The sequence below is a fragment of the Panulirus ornatus genome, chromosome 68 (assembly GCF_036320965.1).
Source record: "Panulirus ornatus isolate Po-2019 chromosome 68, ASM3632096v1, whole genome shotgun sequence".
In the NCBI taxonomy this organism is placed as follows: Eukaryota; Metazoa; Arthropoda; class Malacostraca; order Decapoda; family Palinuridae; genus Panulirus; species Panulirus ornatus.
The window spans coordinates 712,814-729,342 of record NC_092291.1 but is presented as its reverse complement, the minus strand read 5'-3'; the positions used below and the strand labels follow the sequence as shown (position 1 = coordinate 729,342).

At 45.7% G+C, this 16,529-nt stretch overlaps 1 protein-coding gene and 1 long non-coding RNA gene across 3 annotated transcripts; both read right to left on the bottom strand.

The window, feature by feature from the left end:
- Nucleotides 1–1,580: 1,580 nt before the first annotated feature.
- On the bottom strand, nt 1,581–5,747 carry LOC139747469 (uncharacterized). Of its 2 annotated transcripts, none has more exons than XR_011712399.1 (2): nt 5,661–5,747; nt 1,581–3,629 (listed from the first exon to the last, which is right to left on the bottom strand). It is a non-coding gene; the product is annotated as an uncharacterized lncRNA (long non-coding RNA). The 2 variants fall into 2 exon arrangements; XR_011712398.1 differs by having other exon boundaries at nt 5,618–5,726.
- A 3,507-nt stretch (nt 5,748–9,254) lies between these two features.
- LOC139747262 (uncharacterized) lies at nt 9,255–15,865 on the bottom strand. Its single transcript, XM_071659357.1, has 5 exons — nt 15,493–15,865; nt 13,241–13,492; nt 12,283–13,042; nt 10,882–12,241; nt 9,255–9,323 (listed from the first exon to the last, which is right to left on the bottom strand). Exons 1-5 carry the CDS (start codon nt 15,863–15,865, stop codon nt 9,255–9,257), a joined length of 2,814 nt encoding a protein of 937 aa, XP_071515458.1.
- Between the last annotated feature and the right edge of the window lie 664 nt (nt 15,866–16,529).

Below are 16,529 nucleotides of genomic sequence, written 5' to 3'. Positions count from 1 at the left end.
AAACCATTGTACAAACACAGAGACACACTGGATACATCCTTAAGCCACCAGCGCTGCGGGTTAACTGACATAAACATCTGACGTCACATATTTGAACGACGGAGAATGTATTTGAGAATGGTAACTACCCTAGATTACTAAAGGTTTTATGAAGACGTCAAATATTGCCACCACTAACGCTATCTTATGGATAAGCTCGTAACTTGTAAAGGAGAACGTGTAGAGAATGGTTAGGGTAAAAAAAAAACTTTCTCGTAGGTGACACATTAAGTAAAATGTGCCTAATAGTAAAGCGATCTTATACTGATAATCAAGTGCTTTGATTTTGATCATTGTATTAATATGTATGCTATCTTTTATGGTGTTATTGTGACCATTAACACCACCTTTTGGAATCTTTCAAATTTCGGTGGAACTTATCATCTCTTCTTTGCCGAAAATATCAAAACAAAATGTCATCAGAGATGTCAGACGCAGAGCAGGTGATTATTGTGACGCTGTCTGATCGCTGAGGTCAGCAGTAAATATAACTTTCGTGATAGACTGGCACCACTCTAGTCTGGGAGAGTAATATTTCCCCAACAGATCTTCCTCGATTGGACGGATATGCCAGCCGTATGGTCAAAGATCTATCCTCTACAGACACAGATAACACGTATGAAAACCAGTGATAGAAAATAATTCCAGAATTCAACTTAACACATGGCACCTCATACCTCCGTTCACATGTGGAACCCCTGTGAGAGTTAAGCTACCTTGGGGCGCCAGGCACTATATTAAAACCATTAATTCCTCACACTTAAAACATGAAATTATAACACTATACACAAATCTTATATAAGCTGATCACGGAGTCGATAGCATGCTGGGTTAACATACAGTAACGCTCATGTGGAATGTATGTTTCTAGATATTCTAATAGCTCGATCCCCTCCGGCATTTGGCGCCATAATAGTCACATGAATAATCAAAGCAACTCATATGTTGGGCAAAGGCATATCCAGTTGTGAAGTTTCTAGTTCACGAAGTGCATATAAAGGGTCTTGTCATCACATGTGACTTGCCCTTTGTGCACTGAACATAATGAACGATTCATCAGGACAGCAGCCCTCCAGGTCCTCTGGATATGCCTGTTGCAACTTTGCAGCCATTTGACGTATTTCAGTGGCATCATTTCCTTCAACAATGCTCACGTCATTCAGTACACCGACACTGGTATTGACAGCTTAATACAAAGCCTTTTCCCGGTCCAGTTCTACAGTCGATGGTGTAAAAGACTCTGATGTGAAATTGGCTTCTTGCTGATTGTGGCCGAGTTGTGCTTATATCTTCTTAATACACCTTATCTTCCACTAACAACTCACCTTCCGGGTCGTAGCTGCAACAGTGAGAACGAATCTCTCTTATGCAAGCAATGTCATACACTTTGGTACAGGTCATAAGTGTACAATCCTTCGCTTGCAACAGCTTCCTGTCATCAGTGGTGTATTAAAGACTGTAGGACCCTGAGACCAGAATATTCTTGCTCACCTTCCACTCACCTTCCTTGGGTTCTTTGAAGGATATAATGAGACTATGTCTAATATATACAGTATTTATTTCTAAATGTAACTACACAAGCTTGGAACATTTCCAAACACCTGGTATGTTTAACATAAACATGAAATCATAAAGCAATGATAATTCAGTGAAAGTCGGATCATATTTTCAGAGCCGCCCAGGATATTAGGCACTTGGACAATCTACAGAAAAAAAAATTCTCTTACATAGACGAGTACATCCTGACATACTGATTTACCTGTCTATTTACGTAGAAATAAATGCTGATATCTATCTAAAGTACAATCACCACAGTGCATTACGACAATATTTCTCCCAACATTAGAATGATGTGCTTTATATTAAACTAAAGTTAATTGAACAAAGTGGCCTTCACTTAGAGTGACAGTCGGAATGGTCAAGGGGAGTCACTGTCTGTGTTATGGTTAATCCATTCATGCCTGTGTACTAACCAGCCCACCCTCACCTGTGTAGAGGATGACCCACTACTCTCTGTGTACTGACCAGCCCACCTTAACCAGTGTATAGGGGAACAAACCCATGTTACTGCACTAGCCAAGTTCCTCATCTCTGTGGCTTGGTCTGCCCACCCACCATTCATGAGAGCTTCTTAACATTACAGTGGTACTCCAGTGCCTTTCTGTGTCTGCCATTATGGTATCCTACACACCAACCTTAATTAAATTTTCATGGTCATACCGATTCTATTAAAACCTTCTCACAAGCATATACATAGTTGACTTAAACATTGAAATATAGAACACTAGAATAATCAAGTATAACTACTGTAAGCCTAATTCTATAAGATTAGACTGCAAAATGTACTGTAGTTGATCCACATATATTTTTTCAAGATTATTATCTGCAGTTGTTTATTATACTGACTGATGAAAATTGTAACTCGTGCTGGAATGTAACAGTATGGAAATCCTGACTTAAAAAAAGGACCAGGACGTTGTAACACACGTGTGGACCGACATACGTTGTTTTGTGCTGATTATTGATTATTACTAAGTCCAGGATATGTCACTTACCACCAGAGTCCTATATTTCCCTGTGGTCTGTGTAGGAACAATGTTTGACACGCCAAGCATAAAAGCAGCAGTGTGTAAGCAGTGAATAGTGCTTGGTATATGAGTGTAATAGTGTCTTAGATATCAGAGAAATGCGAATGTCTCAACGGGATAATTCTTGAGTTAGCTGGGGTACTGGGAGGGGCCAATACACTACCACCTGAGCTCTCCCTGTCACTGGTGGCAGAGTCACATAATGAAATATAGTCAGAGTGGTATGCTTTCAATTTGCAGGGGGTCATGGGAGGGGCCATTACTCTACTACCTAAGCCCTCCCTCTCAATGGTGGCAGAGGCAAGAGCACTGGTACCTGAGGAACCCCACCACTGATGGACACCTAGCGATGAGAGAAACATGACCTAAACAGTTTTAATAGTGTGAGGATCCTATTAGCACTGGTGCTGGTACAGTAGTGCCTGCCTTCTTACGGTAAGAGCAGTGATGCCTGAGCAACACCACAAGTGTCTGGCTCTTAGCATCAACACAACTATGCCGTAGCAGCTCCAGCAGTGCCTGGCTCTTAGCGGCGAGAGAAGCGGTGCCTGAGCAGCTCCAGCAGTGCCTGGCTCTTAGCGGCGAGAGCAGCGGTACCTGGGCAGCTCCAGCAGTGCCTGGCTCTTAGCGGCGAGTGCATCGGTTCCTGAGCAGCTCCAGCAGTGCCTGGCTCTTAGCGGCGAGAGCAGCGGTGCCTGAGCAGCTCCAGCAGTGCCTGGCTCTTAGCGGCGAGAGCAGCGGTGCCTGAGCAGCTCCAGCAGTGCCTGGCTCTTAGCGGCGAGAGCAGCGGTGTCTGGGCAGTTTCAGCAGTGCCTGGCTCTTAGCGGCGAGAGCAGCGGTGTCTGGGCAGTTCCAGCAGGAGCACGGCGACGCTGGCGGCCCAGGCGAGGATGAGGATGGTGTGTTCCTTTGCCGTGCAAATTCGCCTGCCGCTGAACGGAGAGACGTCTTATGCCCATCACATTCGCTGGAGGGGGTTTGCCTCCGTCGCTCATGTTCTCTCTGCCAACAATGAAACATAACCATGTTTACAAGGAATGGACACTCTCGATTGCCTAAATTAGAAATTTCAATTTCAATTATCAAATCTAGATAGTTATAAGCCTAATTTAATAGGTTTTACATAACATACATATTTTTGATATGAAAATGTGGTTACAATAATGATTATTATATTTCCAGATATATTGCCTACTTCATTGTTATCAAAACTTAGCCATACCCTTATATAGTCACCCGCGAACAGAGACGTTGGATTTGGCTGCTAATAAATTGTGATGCAGATATCTCATTCTCTATGCATCCTTCATCATTGCTGCCATGTCCCACTCTTTTCACACACACTATAACTTACATTAAGTCGTTAATGTTACCGCTCTCCACCCATCTACTATTCTACTACACGGTGTTTAAGAACAGGGCAACTTCATGTGCGATGCCCCGTATGGAGAAAACATTATCAAGAGGTGTGATCATACCACCGCTAAGCACCAACCTCTCATCTCTCCGATTCACCACAGGCTACATCACAGCGATCCAGTAGACAAGCTGCCACACCCTGGCCAGCCGACCCTAGCCTACCTCACCGCGATCCAGTAGACGAGCTGCCACACCCTGGCCAGCCGACCCTTGCCTACCTCACCGCGATCCAGTAGACGAGCTGCCACACCCTGGCCAGCCGACCCTTGCCTACCTCACCGCGATCCAGTAGACAAGCTGCCGCTCCCTGGCCAGCCGACCCTAGCCTACCTCACCGCGATCCAGTAGACGAGCTGCTACACCCTGGCCAGCCGACCCTTGCCTACCTCACAGCGATCCAGTAGACAAGCTGCCACACCCTGGCCAGCCGACCCTTTCCTACCTCACAGCGATCCAGTAGACAAGCTGCCACACCCTGGCCAGCCGACCCTTGCCTACCTCACCGCGATCCAGTAGACAAGCTGCCGCTCCCCGGCCAGCCGACCCTTGCCTACCTCACAGCGATCCAGTAGACGAGCTGCCGCTCCCCGGCCAGCCAACCCTAGTCTACCTCACCATAACTCAGTAAAGTAGCCACAACTCTCATCGCCCATTTCTGGACCACCTCACCGTGATCTAGCATACTAGCCACCGCTCCGCGGCTGACCGAAGCTACCCTACGTCACCATGATCCAGTACAGAAGCCACTACTCACCCGCTTATTCTAGCCTACCTCACTGTGACCCAGTGCAGTAACTCCCCGCAAAGCCGACCGTAGCCTATGAAAATCTTACCTAACATCCCCAGAAGTATATGGTTATAATGGTTATGTAGCATTATTTTTGTGGTCTGCTGGTGTGAGAACGCATGAAGTGGCCACGTATAAGGAATATTTGGCAGTGGGGTGAACTCTTACAGCAGATTTCTAATTTCTTTCACTGGAAACATGAAGCTTCAAAAGGACCCGGTGGTCTGTTACTGTTTGAATGTTTGAAAACTAAAAGAAAAAAAAAAGTTTTTCAAATGAGCTAAACCGCCACTTTACCAAAACCATGTTAACTGTAATAATGTGAATGGCGGGTTACACATTCCAGGATGAATAATCATAAGCTGTTATCTGAGTGAACAGTAATATACTCCGAGGTGTCTGTCTACAGAGTTCTTAGGTTTTCTACATTTTCTAGCTGTGCTAATTATACTAAGTACACCTAACTCTAGTTCACCACTCACTCTACATTGGTTACAACCATTAATCTCCAAATGTTACTCATACCTGGCTAGAAATAAGACCTTTGTTTATGCAAACATCATTCAACTCCGAGCCGGGAGCACGAAGCCAGCTGGCAGCTACCGAGCCGGCGACCTGACACCTGTGGCCACATATCCTCACCTTTCCACCACCACAAGACTTGTGTCAGCAAATTGGGTTTTACCCCGAGTATCTCAGTGACCAGTACCTTACCTCTTCTCTAGTCCCCTGAAGCCTCCTCCACCACTACACTTCCCGGAACCCTCAGTGACCAGTACCTTACCTCTTCTCTAGTCTCCTGAAGCCTCCTCCACCACTACACTTACCGGAACCCTCAACGCGATACTGTCACTCACCACAACAACCCAGGAAATGAACGTATGAACCAGAAACATAGTAATCTTCGGTTTCGGAATGACTGCGCTCCTCCGCCATCTCGAAGCAGAAGCGGGGCTTTATTGTATGGCAAGGCGTTGTTTCAATCCAATGAGATGACTTGCATGGCCTTTTATCGTTTTGTAACATTCATTTTTGACTATATACTTACTAATATTCCATGTACTTGTGCTACATGCGTGTGTTACTAAACGTTTATGTAGGAAAATTACTTTTGTTCTATAATAAAGTATATATTTTGAATGTCAGTCCGTCCAAGTCAGAGTCAATGTAACAATTCGGATTCAGACGTCGTCCACGTTTATAATATATTCCGACTCTTCTGACGTCAGTCAATTTCTAAACAATGTTTTACTTGTTTGTCTTTTTACGGTAAACCACGACTGAGACAAAATGTGATCTTAAGAATACATTTTGTTCTCGACGATGGAAATATATTTTTATCGCGATTATAGATAGTACATCTTCCAGGACGGCCATAGCCAGGACTACCAACCTATATCACCATTTACCACACTCACCATAGAAAATGGAATTTCGCCGATGGTTTTCAATGACCCCATATGTATCCATAGTACTTCCCTAACGTGTAATAATAAGTGGACACAGAATCAACAGAAGTGTGTCAACAGACCAGACTAAAACATGAGCAATATGTCCGTCCTGCTTTTAATGTGGTATTTCCCAAAACAACCTTTGTCGACGGGAATTTCCAAGCCACGTATGAGAACTGTTGTGATCGATTTATTTTTTCTACGATGTCCGAGGCAGCAGAGGCACCTGAATACCTTAATCAAGGCATCTTGTAAACAAGTATATATATATATATACGTACGCCTTGACGTACGACAGTGCACTACGACGGCTGGTTCTCTGAGAAACGTAAGGTATTCCCTCCCTGTTAAGCAAGAACGACTGTAGCATCAGAGCCGCTTTCTCCAATGATGTCTCACCAGCTGACATACGTCAGCACCTCACAGCCTGGCGCGTGTTGGTCCGTTTCCTGCTGACACAGGACGTCAGCGCACTCCAAGACTGACAATGAAGCCCGACACATGCCGGCGATTCACTCCCTGACAGCAGGGTGTCAGCCACCACCACCCGCTGCAGTGGCTCTCTCCCTGGGAGACTACGGCAACTCGCTCCCTAACACATAACCTCCCGACTAATACCTTAAGCTCATATAACTCCCTAAAAGCTAAATATAATCGCCAGTCATGGACCAAAAATATATAATTCCCAAGGTGAAGCTTATTTTGATGACCTGTGGAGCTCGATAGAGCTGCCAAACATCGTTTGGCATTGTTCAGCATAAACTCAGAGTAAGGCTTTACTTTCATTACCTGTGGTACCCTCAACAGCAAAATGAAATAGTCTGGCGAAGCCAGAGTAAAGTCACCAACGTGCAGCTTTGCTTTGCTAACCCATGTAGCACGCACAAGTGTTAGCCAGAGGAAAATTCCTAAAGTAAAACTTTAATTCGACGACCTACATATGTGCCCCACAAAACCTATATAAAACCGTCTACCGTTAGCCTAAATAAAAGACTGAATGTAAAGCTCTAATTTGACGACCCATAAACCATGCAAGTGGAAAATAGTCGTCTGACATTAGCTATAACAAATGTCCTAAAGGGACGCTTTAGTTTGGCGTTGTTGGTTCATTCTTCGACAATCTACTTCGACTAATTCGTTTATAAATACATTGCGGCTTCCTACCTTACACACTACAAATGTGAAAAGAAAGCGTTACTCACTCTCGACAGGCGTCGGTGGCTCAGTCTCTGATATATGTTGGTAGCTTACTTCACCATACATTACGACGACGAACTCAAAAAGAAAAATCTGTTCACTCTCGAACAGTCATCGATGGCTCCGTCTCTTAAGACACTCACTTCATGGCAAACAAATTCGATTTTCTCTCTGAGACACAACGGTATGGCTTCCTACCTGACACACTAAAAGCACTGCTCACTCACTGACAAGCGTCGGTGGCTTCGTGTCTGATACACGTCGGTAGCTCACACCAAGATATGCTACATTGCCTAACTCCGTAACGATGACTTCCTACCTGACAGACTTCAGACGTAAGAAACAGTGATTATTGCCTAAAAGAAAACATTGGTGGCTTCGACTGTAACATACTTCGGTAGTTCACACCATGATACGATACATGATTAACTCCCTGATACACACGGCTGGCTTCCTATCTGACACTACAGTGGCAACAAAAGAAAAAAAAAAAAAACGCTGCTCACTTCCTAACACAGTACCGTGGCAAAGAAAGGCTGCTCACACTGACAGATTCTCTGGATTGGTCTCTACCACACATCGGCACCTCACTCTAGGACACACTATTCCCACTAATCTCGTGGCACACAAGGGCGGCTTCCTATTTGACGGCGAAGAAACGCTACTCACTCCCAGACAACATCAGTGGCTTCGTTTCGACCACACTGTACCACTGTACAGTATAACCACTGGACAAGTGTACCTGTGTAGAGAGTATAACCACTGGACAAGTGTACCAGTAAGCGTACAACCACTGGATAAGTGTACCAGTGTAGAGTATAAACACTGGGCAAGTGTAAAAGTGTAGAGTACAACCACTGGACAAGTGTACCAGTGTAGAGTAAAACCACTGGGCATGTGTACCAGTGTAGAGTAAAACCATTGGGCAAGTGTACCTGTGTAGAGTATAACCACTGGGCAAGTGTACCTGTGTAGAGTATAACCACTGGACAAGTGTATCAGTGTAGAGCAAAGCCACTGGACAGGTGTACCACTGTAGAGCATAACTATTCGTTGTCCAACAGCCATCATCCAAGAAAATATTATCATCATATAATATAATTTTCGTCCTTGTTGTTATAGTACCGGGTGGAGGGAGAATCCCTCGTCAGGTCGCATTACCATGGCCGTCCAGCTGCGGCAAGTGTTCCCAGACATGAGATGTGCAAAGAAATGTATGGGTGTGGGAACTCACTCTCCTCCCACCGGGCCATAAATGAATACGTAAATATGAATGATGCAATGAACGGTATATTGTATTACGCCGAGTACTAGGGACTGGGCTGTCGCTAGAGAGGGAATTGAGGCTTGATCTCTTTGGCTTGGCTTTGCCAAGAACTGATTAATACTTTCGAATCTTTATGACATTTGAATCTTTTATATCAGTTTCTTGTTGACTCGTATGATATAATGCAGGGTGGAGAGTCTTGGATGGGTGTGTGCGGGGAAGCGGCACACCAAACCTCACAGAGGGGACATAAAAATCCAAACAATCTATGGACCCATACTGATATTTAATTACAACACTCTTCTGACCTTCATGACCTTGCTAGACCCACATTTTGCACCCACTGTTCTGACTACATCTCACCAACTTTGCTACATGCACAATACCTTCACATTTATGTAAGTTAATCTGGCACTAACAGGTGTATTCCTACTTTTCCGATCTCACAGGCTCCTTCACCTCACTAAATCTGACAGTTTTCGCTGAACGGAGCGAGGCGGATCACTTCAGTATGGCTCCCTGTTTGAGTTAATCAGTGTGTTGTCTCTAAGAGTTCTGACTGGATCATCTCCCGCCTGAGGGAATGTCTCCAAATGTGACAGCCTTTCATGAGATGCAGGACGAGAGTGTGGCCTCCTTTTTTTTTATTTCTTAAAGTCTGCAGGAGTTTTTTTTTCCAGCACCATCACCAACGAGAGAGAGAGAGAGAGAGAGAGAGAGAGAGAGAGAGAGAGAGAGAGAGAGAGAGAGAGAGAGAGAGAGAGAGAGAGAGAGAGAGATGGTCTTGATGAAAGGCACATAGGCTTGGCACAGTTGTCTAACAGATATGAAGACTTTTTCCCATTCACTGTTTCGCTCCTTACTGTATGTTCTTCGGTATGTGTGCACGCAGTAATATATAATGATCGTACACAAAGGATAAAAAGATCGATATAATACTGTTCCGCTGAATTTATTCGACTGAAACAGAATTTTGTCACTGCTCGGTGCGTTGCTCATTAGGGCCAACAGTCTTGTATGTGAATTAAAACTAATGAAGTAACTATGAACCTTGGTAACACCTAAAGGTAACATTTCCTCTGAGATATTTTTCCCTTTTCATTAACATAAGAAAAAAATTCTGCCAGTGTCCTAGACCTTCAATTGAAGGAAACCCAAAATTCTTGATTTTCAATCACTTTCACAGCCACCTAAGGAAGTTCTACCCTCCTAAGGAGTATTGTAATGATGGCCGGAGCTATCTTACACCCTGTGTGTCAGTAGGTTGCAGACAGTAGATACCCGAGGGAAGTACTACCCTCCTGACTTAGGAGATGTAGGTTGTAGACAGTAGCATCCCAGGGAAGTACTACTGCTCTTTCTGTGGGACATTTGGTTGCTACAATGAGGCTGATATGGAGCCAGTCTCGGTTGATGCGTAGAATGTGAGGAAGAGGCTGTTGTCAACCCGACGTAGAGCTGGATGAAGAAGATGTGGTAGATGTGGTTGCCGTAGTAGTGGTAGTAGTGGTTGATGTTGGCGGCGTGGTCGTTGTGGTGCTGGTTGAAGTTGGTGGTGTTGTGGTAGTCGTGGTGGTGGCTGATGTTGGCGGTGTGGTGGTGGTGGTGGTGGTGGTGGTTGAAGTTGGTGGTGTGGTGGTGGTTGTGGTTGAAGTTGGCGGTGTGGTCGTGGTGGTGGTTGATGTTGGCGGTGTGGTGGTGGTTGTGGTTGATGTTGGCGGTGTGGTGGTGGTTGTGGTTGATGTTGGCGGTGTGGTGGTGGTGGTTGATGTTGGCGGTGTGGTGGTGGTTGTTGTTGATGTTGGCGGTGTGGTGGTGGTTGTGGTTGATGTTGGCGGTGTGGTGGTGGTTGTTGTTGATGTTGGCGGTGTGGTGGTGGTTGTGGTTGATGTTGGCGGTGTGGTGGTGATTGTGGTTGATGTTGGCGGTGTGGTGGTGGTGGTTGATGTTGGCGGTGTGGTGGTGGTTGTTGTTGATGTTGGCGGTGTGGTGGTGGTTGTGGTTGATGTTGGCGGTGTGGTGGTGGTTGTTGTTGATGCTGGCGGTGTGGTGGTGGTTGTGGTTGATGCTGGCGGTGTGGTGGTGGTTGTGGTTGATGTTGGCGGTGTAGTGGTGGTGGTGGTTGAAGTTGGCGGTGTGGTCGTGATGGTGGTTGAAGTTGGCGATGTGGTCGTAGTGGATGTTGAAGTTGGCGATGTAGTCGTGCTTGTTGTTGAAGTTGATGATGTGGTCGTAGTGGTTGTTGAAGCTGGCGATGTGGTCGTACTTGTTGTTGAAGTTGGCGATGTGGTCGTGCTTATTGTTGAAGTTGGCGATGTGGTCGTGATGGATGTTGAAGTTGATGATGTGGTCGTGCTTATTGTTGAAGTTGGCGATGTGGTCGTGGTGGATGTTGAAGTTGATGTGGTCGTGCTTGTTGTTTAAGTTGATGATGTGGTCGTGCTCGTTGTTGAAGTTGATGATGTGGTCGTGGTGGATGTTGAAGTTGATGATGTGGTCGTGCTTGTTGTTGAAGTTGATGATGTGGTCGTGGTGGTCGTGCTTGTTGTTGATGACGATGTGGTCGTGCTCCTTGTTGAGGTTGGCGATGTAGTCGTGCTTGTTGTTGAAGTAGATGATGTGGTCGTGGTAGTGGTTGAAGCTGGCGATGTGTTCGTGCTTGTTGTTGAAGTTGGCGACGTGGCCGTGGTGGTTGATGAAGATGAGGATGAACTCGTTGTGGTGGTTGAAGTTGGCGATGTGGTCGTGGTGGATGTTGAAGTTGAAGAGGTAGTCGTTGTGGTGGTTGAAGTTAGCGATGTGGTCGTGGAGGATGTTGAAGTTGAGGATGTGGTCGAGGTGGTTGTTGAAGTTGGCGATGTGTTTGTGGTCATGGTAGTTGATATTGGCCTCTTCGTTTTGGTTGTAGTGGTTGAAACTGGCTTCTTGGTTGTGGTCGTGGTAGTTGAGATTGGCTTCTTGGTCGTGGTCGTGGTGGTAGTCATGGATTCCGGCGTGATCGTAGTGGTAGTCGGGGGATCCAGCGTGGTCGTGGTGGTAGTCATGGATTCCGGCGTGGTCGTGGTGGTAGTCATGGATTCCGGCGTGGTCGTAGTGGTAGTCGGGGGTTCCAGCGTGGTCGTGGTGGTAGTCGGGGGTTCCGGCGTGGTCGTGGTGGTAGTCGGGGGTTCCGGCGTGGTCGTGGTGGTAGTCATGGATTCCGGCGTGGTCGTGGTGGTAGTCGGGGGATCCGGCGTGGTCGTGGTGGTAGTCGGGGGTTCCGGCGTGGTCGTGGTGGTAGTCATGGATTCCGGCGTGGTCGTGGTGGTAGTCGGGGGTTCCGGCGTGGTCGTGGTGGTAGTCATGGATTCCGGCGTGGTCGTAGTGGTAGTCATGGATTCCGGCGTGGTCGTGGTGGTAGTCGGGGGTTTCGGCGTGGTCGTGGTGGTAGTCGGGGGATCCGGCGTGGTCGTGGTGGTAGTCAGGGGATCCAGCGTGGTCGTGGTGGTAGTCATGGATTCCGGTGTGGTCATAGTGGTAGTCGGGGGTTCCAGCGTGGTCGTGGTGGTAGTCGGGGGTTCCGGCGTGGTCATGGTGGTAGTCGGGGGTTCCAGCGTGGTCGTGGTGGTAGTCGGGGGTTCCGGCGTGGTCGTAGTGGAAGTCGGAGGTTCTGGCGTTGTCGTAGTGGTAATCGGAGGTTCCGGCGTGGTCGTAGTGGTAGTCGGGGGTTCCGGCGTGGTCGTAGTGGTAGTCATGGATTCCGGCGTGGTCATGGTGGTAGTCGGGGGTTCCAGCGTGGTCGTGGTGGTAGTCGGGGGTTCCGGCGTGGTCGTAGTGGAAGTCGGAGGTTCTGGCGTTGTCGTAGTGGTAGTCGGAGGTTCCGGCGTGGTCGTAGTGGTAGTCGGGGGTTCCGGCGTGGTCGTGGTGGTAGTCAGGGGATCCGGCGTGGTCGTGGTGGTAGTCGGGGGATCCGGCGTGGTCGTGGTGGTAGTCGGGGGTTCCGGCGTGGTCGTGGTGGTAGTCAGGGGATCCGGCGTGGTCGTGGTGGTAGTCGGGGGATCCGGCGTGGTCGTGGTGGTAGTCAGGGGATCCGGCGTGGTCGTAATGGTAGTCAGGGGATCCGGCGTGGTCGTGGTGGTAGTCGGGGGATCCGGCGTGGTCGTGGTGGTAGTCAGGGGATCCGGCGTGGTCGTGGTGGTAGTCAGGGGATCCGGCGTGGTCGTGGTGGTAGTCGGGGGATCCGGCGTGGTCGTGGTGGTAGTCAGGGGATCCGGCGTGGTCGTGGTGGTAGTCGGGGGTTTCGGCGTGGTCGAATCTGTGTGCTTCGTGGAGGAATATATCTACTTTTAATAAAGAATAAACACAAAATAATCATCAACATCAGTCAAGTCATATACTCTCATCTTGAGCATCAGAGCTCGTACAAAAAATGACAGAGTAGATGGACAGACAGATAGATAGATAGATGGATGTTTAGATAGATCAACTGATTGGAAAGATAACGAGAGCTTACCAGTGTAGCAGCAATGACACTTCTTCCCTTTACAACCCTTCTTCATAAATATCCCTTGACAGTGCTTCTTATCCTGCACACAGTGCCCGCCAACCGCTCGACAAGGATATGTTAGTTTGCAAGCCTTGGCACAGCAGTGACAGTGCATCCCTTTGCAGCCGTTGTAGATGACCCTCTCCTTCCTCTTACACTTCTTCTTGCACAAGCCATGGAACCTCTTGCATTTCTTTTTAGTCTTACGGGAACAACCTTCTGTTATTGAGGTAACAAATGTCATCATGTGTTACTGGTCGGGAATAACATAACGTCGAGGGTGTGGCAGAGTTATTGATGTCTGCATTGTCAACTTTATCAATATTGAATACTTTCTATAAAGTCCCACATCTTGGCATACTTGGAACTATGAAAGACAAAGATTCGCTGATAGAATTATAGTTAAGGAGAAATCAAAACTTATTTTGTGATGAATGTATACCAACAATCTCATGTTTCTCAATTGACAGTCAGTAAGTTGCTGGGTACAAGGTTAGGAAAACAAAGAATAAACCTGAGACAGAATTAAAGCAGATTTTTGCAAAGTTGAAAGAAACAGAGTTTGAACGACGTTCGAATGTCTTCACTATGGAATAGAAATGAATTTAGTAAGAGTAATACAAAGTATATACTGTAACTATCCATGTACAGCTATGAACAGGGAGACTGAGAGTGTGAGGTTCGAAGGAAAAAATTGTTACACACAGGTAGCAGGACTGTCTCCTCTGTTGTTTTGTTGTGTGGACAAATGCCTAAGAAAAAGTATGTGTTGATGATGTAGCTATGATAAATGAAAAACAGAGGAATTTAAGAGGTACAATGGAGAGGGGGGGGGGGGTCAGACTCTTTGAACGGAAACGCTACGAGAATCAGTAAAATGTAAACGTAAAATGATGAGTATCAAGAGATACAGTGAAGAGAGTAACATAGATATGGAAGACCACCAGCTACAAAAAGTGATTCTAAAGCAGTATCGTATAACCCTGTAATTACAGACAGCAATGTATCATTGAAATGTAAAACAATAATACATATACTACTATTCTAAAATTCATTGTGATAAATGAATCAAATGCATCGTCCCTCACAACCAAGTCAAGTTCACAGATCCTGGCTGCTGAAAGAAGATCACTGGGACTAATCAGAGATACTACGAGAATGGATAAGATGAGAAACACCAAGTTAAGAGAACAAATTAATGTTATATCTGTGTAAGGAATAACTCAAAAGATCAAGTTAAGTTGGTGCAGCCACATGCAAAGAACGGAAGACACGAAGTGTGATGAGAAGTATTTGAACTGGACGCTTGAAGGAAGAATCCTAGCAAGAAGTCCTAGAATGAGATGGGTCGACTGCATTAAGACAGAAAGAAAGTGAAAGAAGTTGAAGGGAACAGAGTGGAGAGGACAGACTAAGATGCCGTCGATTGACAGACATTGGGTCTACGTTTTGTGTGGTGGGAAAGGAACCTCCAGGATTTTTCTTCACTAAAAACACACGAGAAAAATAGAATCAATGGCTCTTTAATGCCAATTAGTTTATCGACAAGAAACTGTTGAAATATAGAAGCCTTACTCTTCTTATTGGGGAGGGATTGGGATGCAACCATCCTGTCACGAAGGAGAAGTGAATGTAGATGATTTGCATCGGTTCCCAGCGAGTTTCCCCTGTTACCACAATCTGCTAATGGGTTTACGACTGACCTGCCGCCATCATCCATGTATGAGGACGTCAGCATCTCCCGCTGACTCTCTAGAAGCTACCAGGATACAGAAAAAGCCACTAGGCAACACATATCTTCCAGATAATATTATTGGACTGCCAAAATTAGCTGTAATTCGAACACTTACAGAGGCAGTACACGTAAACTAACGCCAAAAAGGCAATGAACGTAAGCTAACACTAAAGAGGCATAAAGTTAACACTATAGAGGCAATGAACGTAAGCTAACACTAAAGAGGCAATGAACGTAAGCTAACACTTAAAGAGTCAATGATCGTAAGCTAATACTTAAAGAAGCAGTAAACGTAAGCTAATACACTAAAGAGGCAACAAACGTTAAGCTAACAAAAAGAGGCAGTAAAAGTAAGCTAAAGTTAAAGAGGCAGAAAACGTAAGCTAACAATAAAGAGGCAGCAAACGTAAGGCAACAAAAGAGGCAATGAGCGTAAGCGCACAGCAAAAGGGAAGCCATCATTCATTAGCACAAAATCACTTACTTTTTAAGCAACACACGATCTTGCCTTTCTTGCCACATTTACCGAGACGAAACTTGTAAGGACAGTGCTCCGACTTGACACACTCGCCTCCCATCTTGACACAAGCCTTACGCGACAACACCTTAAGCTTGGTGTCGCCTGGGTCGTCGTGAGTCCCTCCCTGGTCGTCCATCTTCCTCTGACTGACTCTCGGCTGCCTGGCTTCCCCATCAACCATTTTCGCCTCGCTCGTTCCTACATCCATCTTAACCTTTGCATTCTTATCTCGGCCTGTCTCTATTAATCCTCTCATTATTTCTGTGTCTCGTCTCTTTCTCCTCGAGTTTCTTTTTACCCTTCCGTCTCCGACTGTCTTTGCCTTGTATTTGTCCATTTTTTATTTGTCCTTTTGATGATTTCGGGATTTTGATTTCTTGTTAAGCTCTTTTTGCCTCGCGTCTCTGTCTTTGTTGCCAGTCTTGCCTTGAGGTTTTAAATATTTCGTATACTTTAATTCTAATTTCCTTTGAGCACTTTTCCTTGGGTGTGATTTGGTCTTTTTCGATGAATTTCTTTCTTTCTATCTCTCACCGGGGATTTCTCGGCATTGTTTTCTTGACATCTTCATTCATGCTTCGTGGGCGTTTTTTTTTCATTTGATAAGCCGTTTTTCGTTGCTTTTCTTTCATTCTTTCTGTGTCTTACTGATTTCTTTTTTTCTTTTGCTACATTCTTTTTCTTGACATCATCATTCATGCTCTGAGAACCTTTCCTTCCGTTTATTACGTCCAACATGCCATTTTTCTTTGTCTTTCTATCATTCTTTCTATGTATTGTTGATGAATTACTTGCACTCTTTTCATCCATATCTTTATTCATACTTTGTGAATCTTTCCTTCCGTTTGATATGCCGCTTTTTGCTGCTTTTCTTTCATTCTTTATGTGTATCACTGATGATAAATTTGTCTTCTTTTTCTTGACATCTTTATTCATCATTCGTGATCCCTTCCTTCCGTTTGAGTTGCTCTTTTTACTTGCTTTTCTCTCATTTCCTTCGA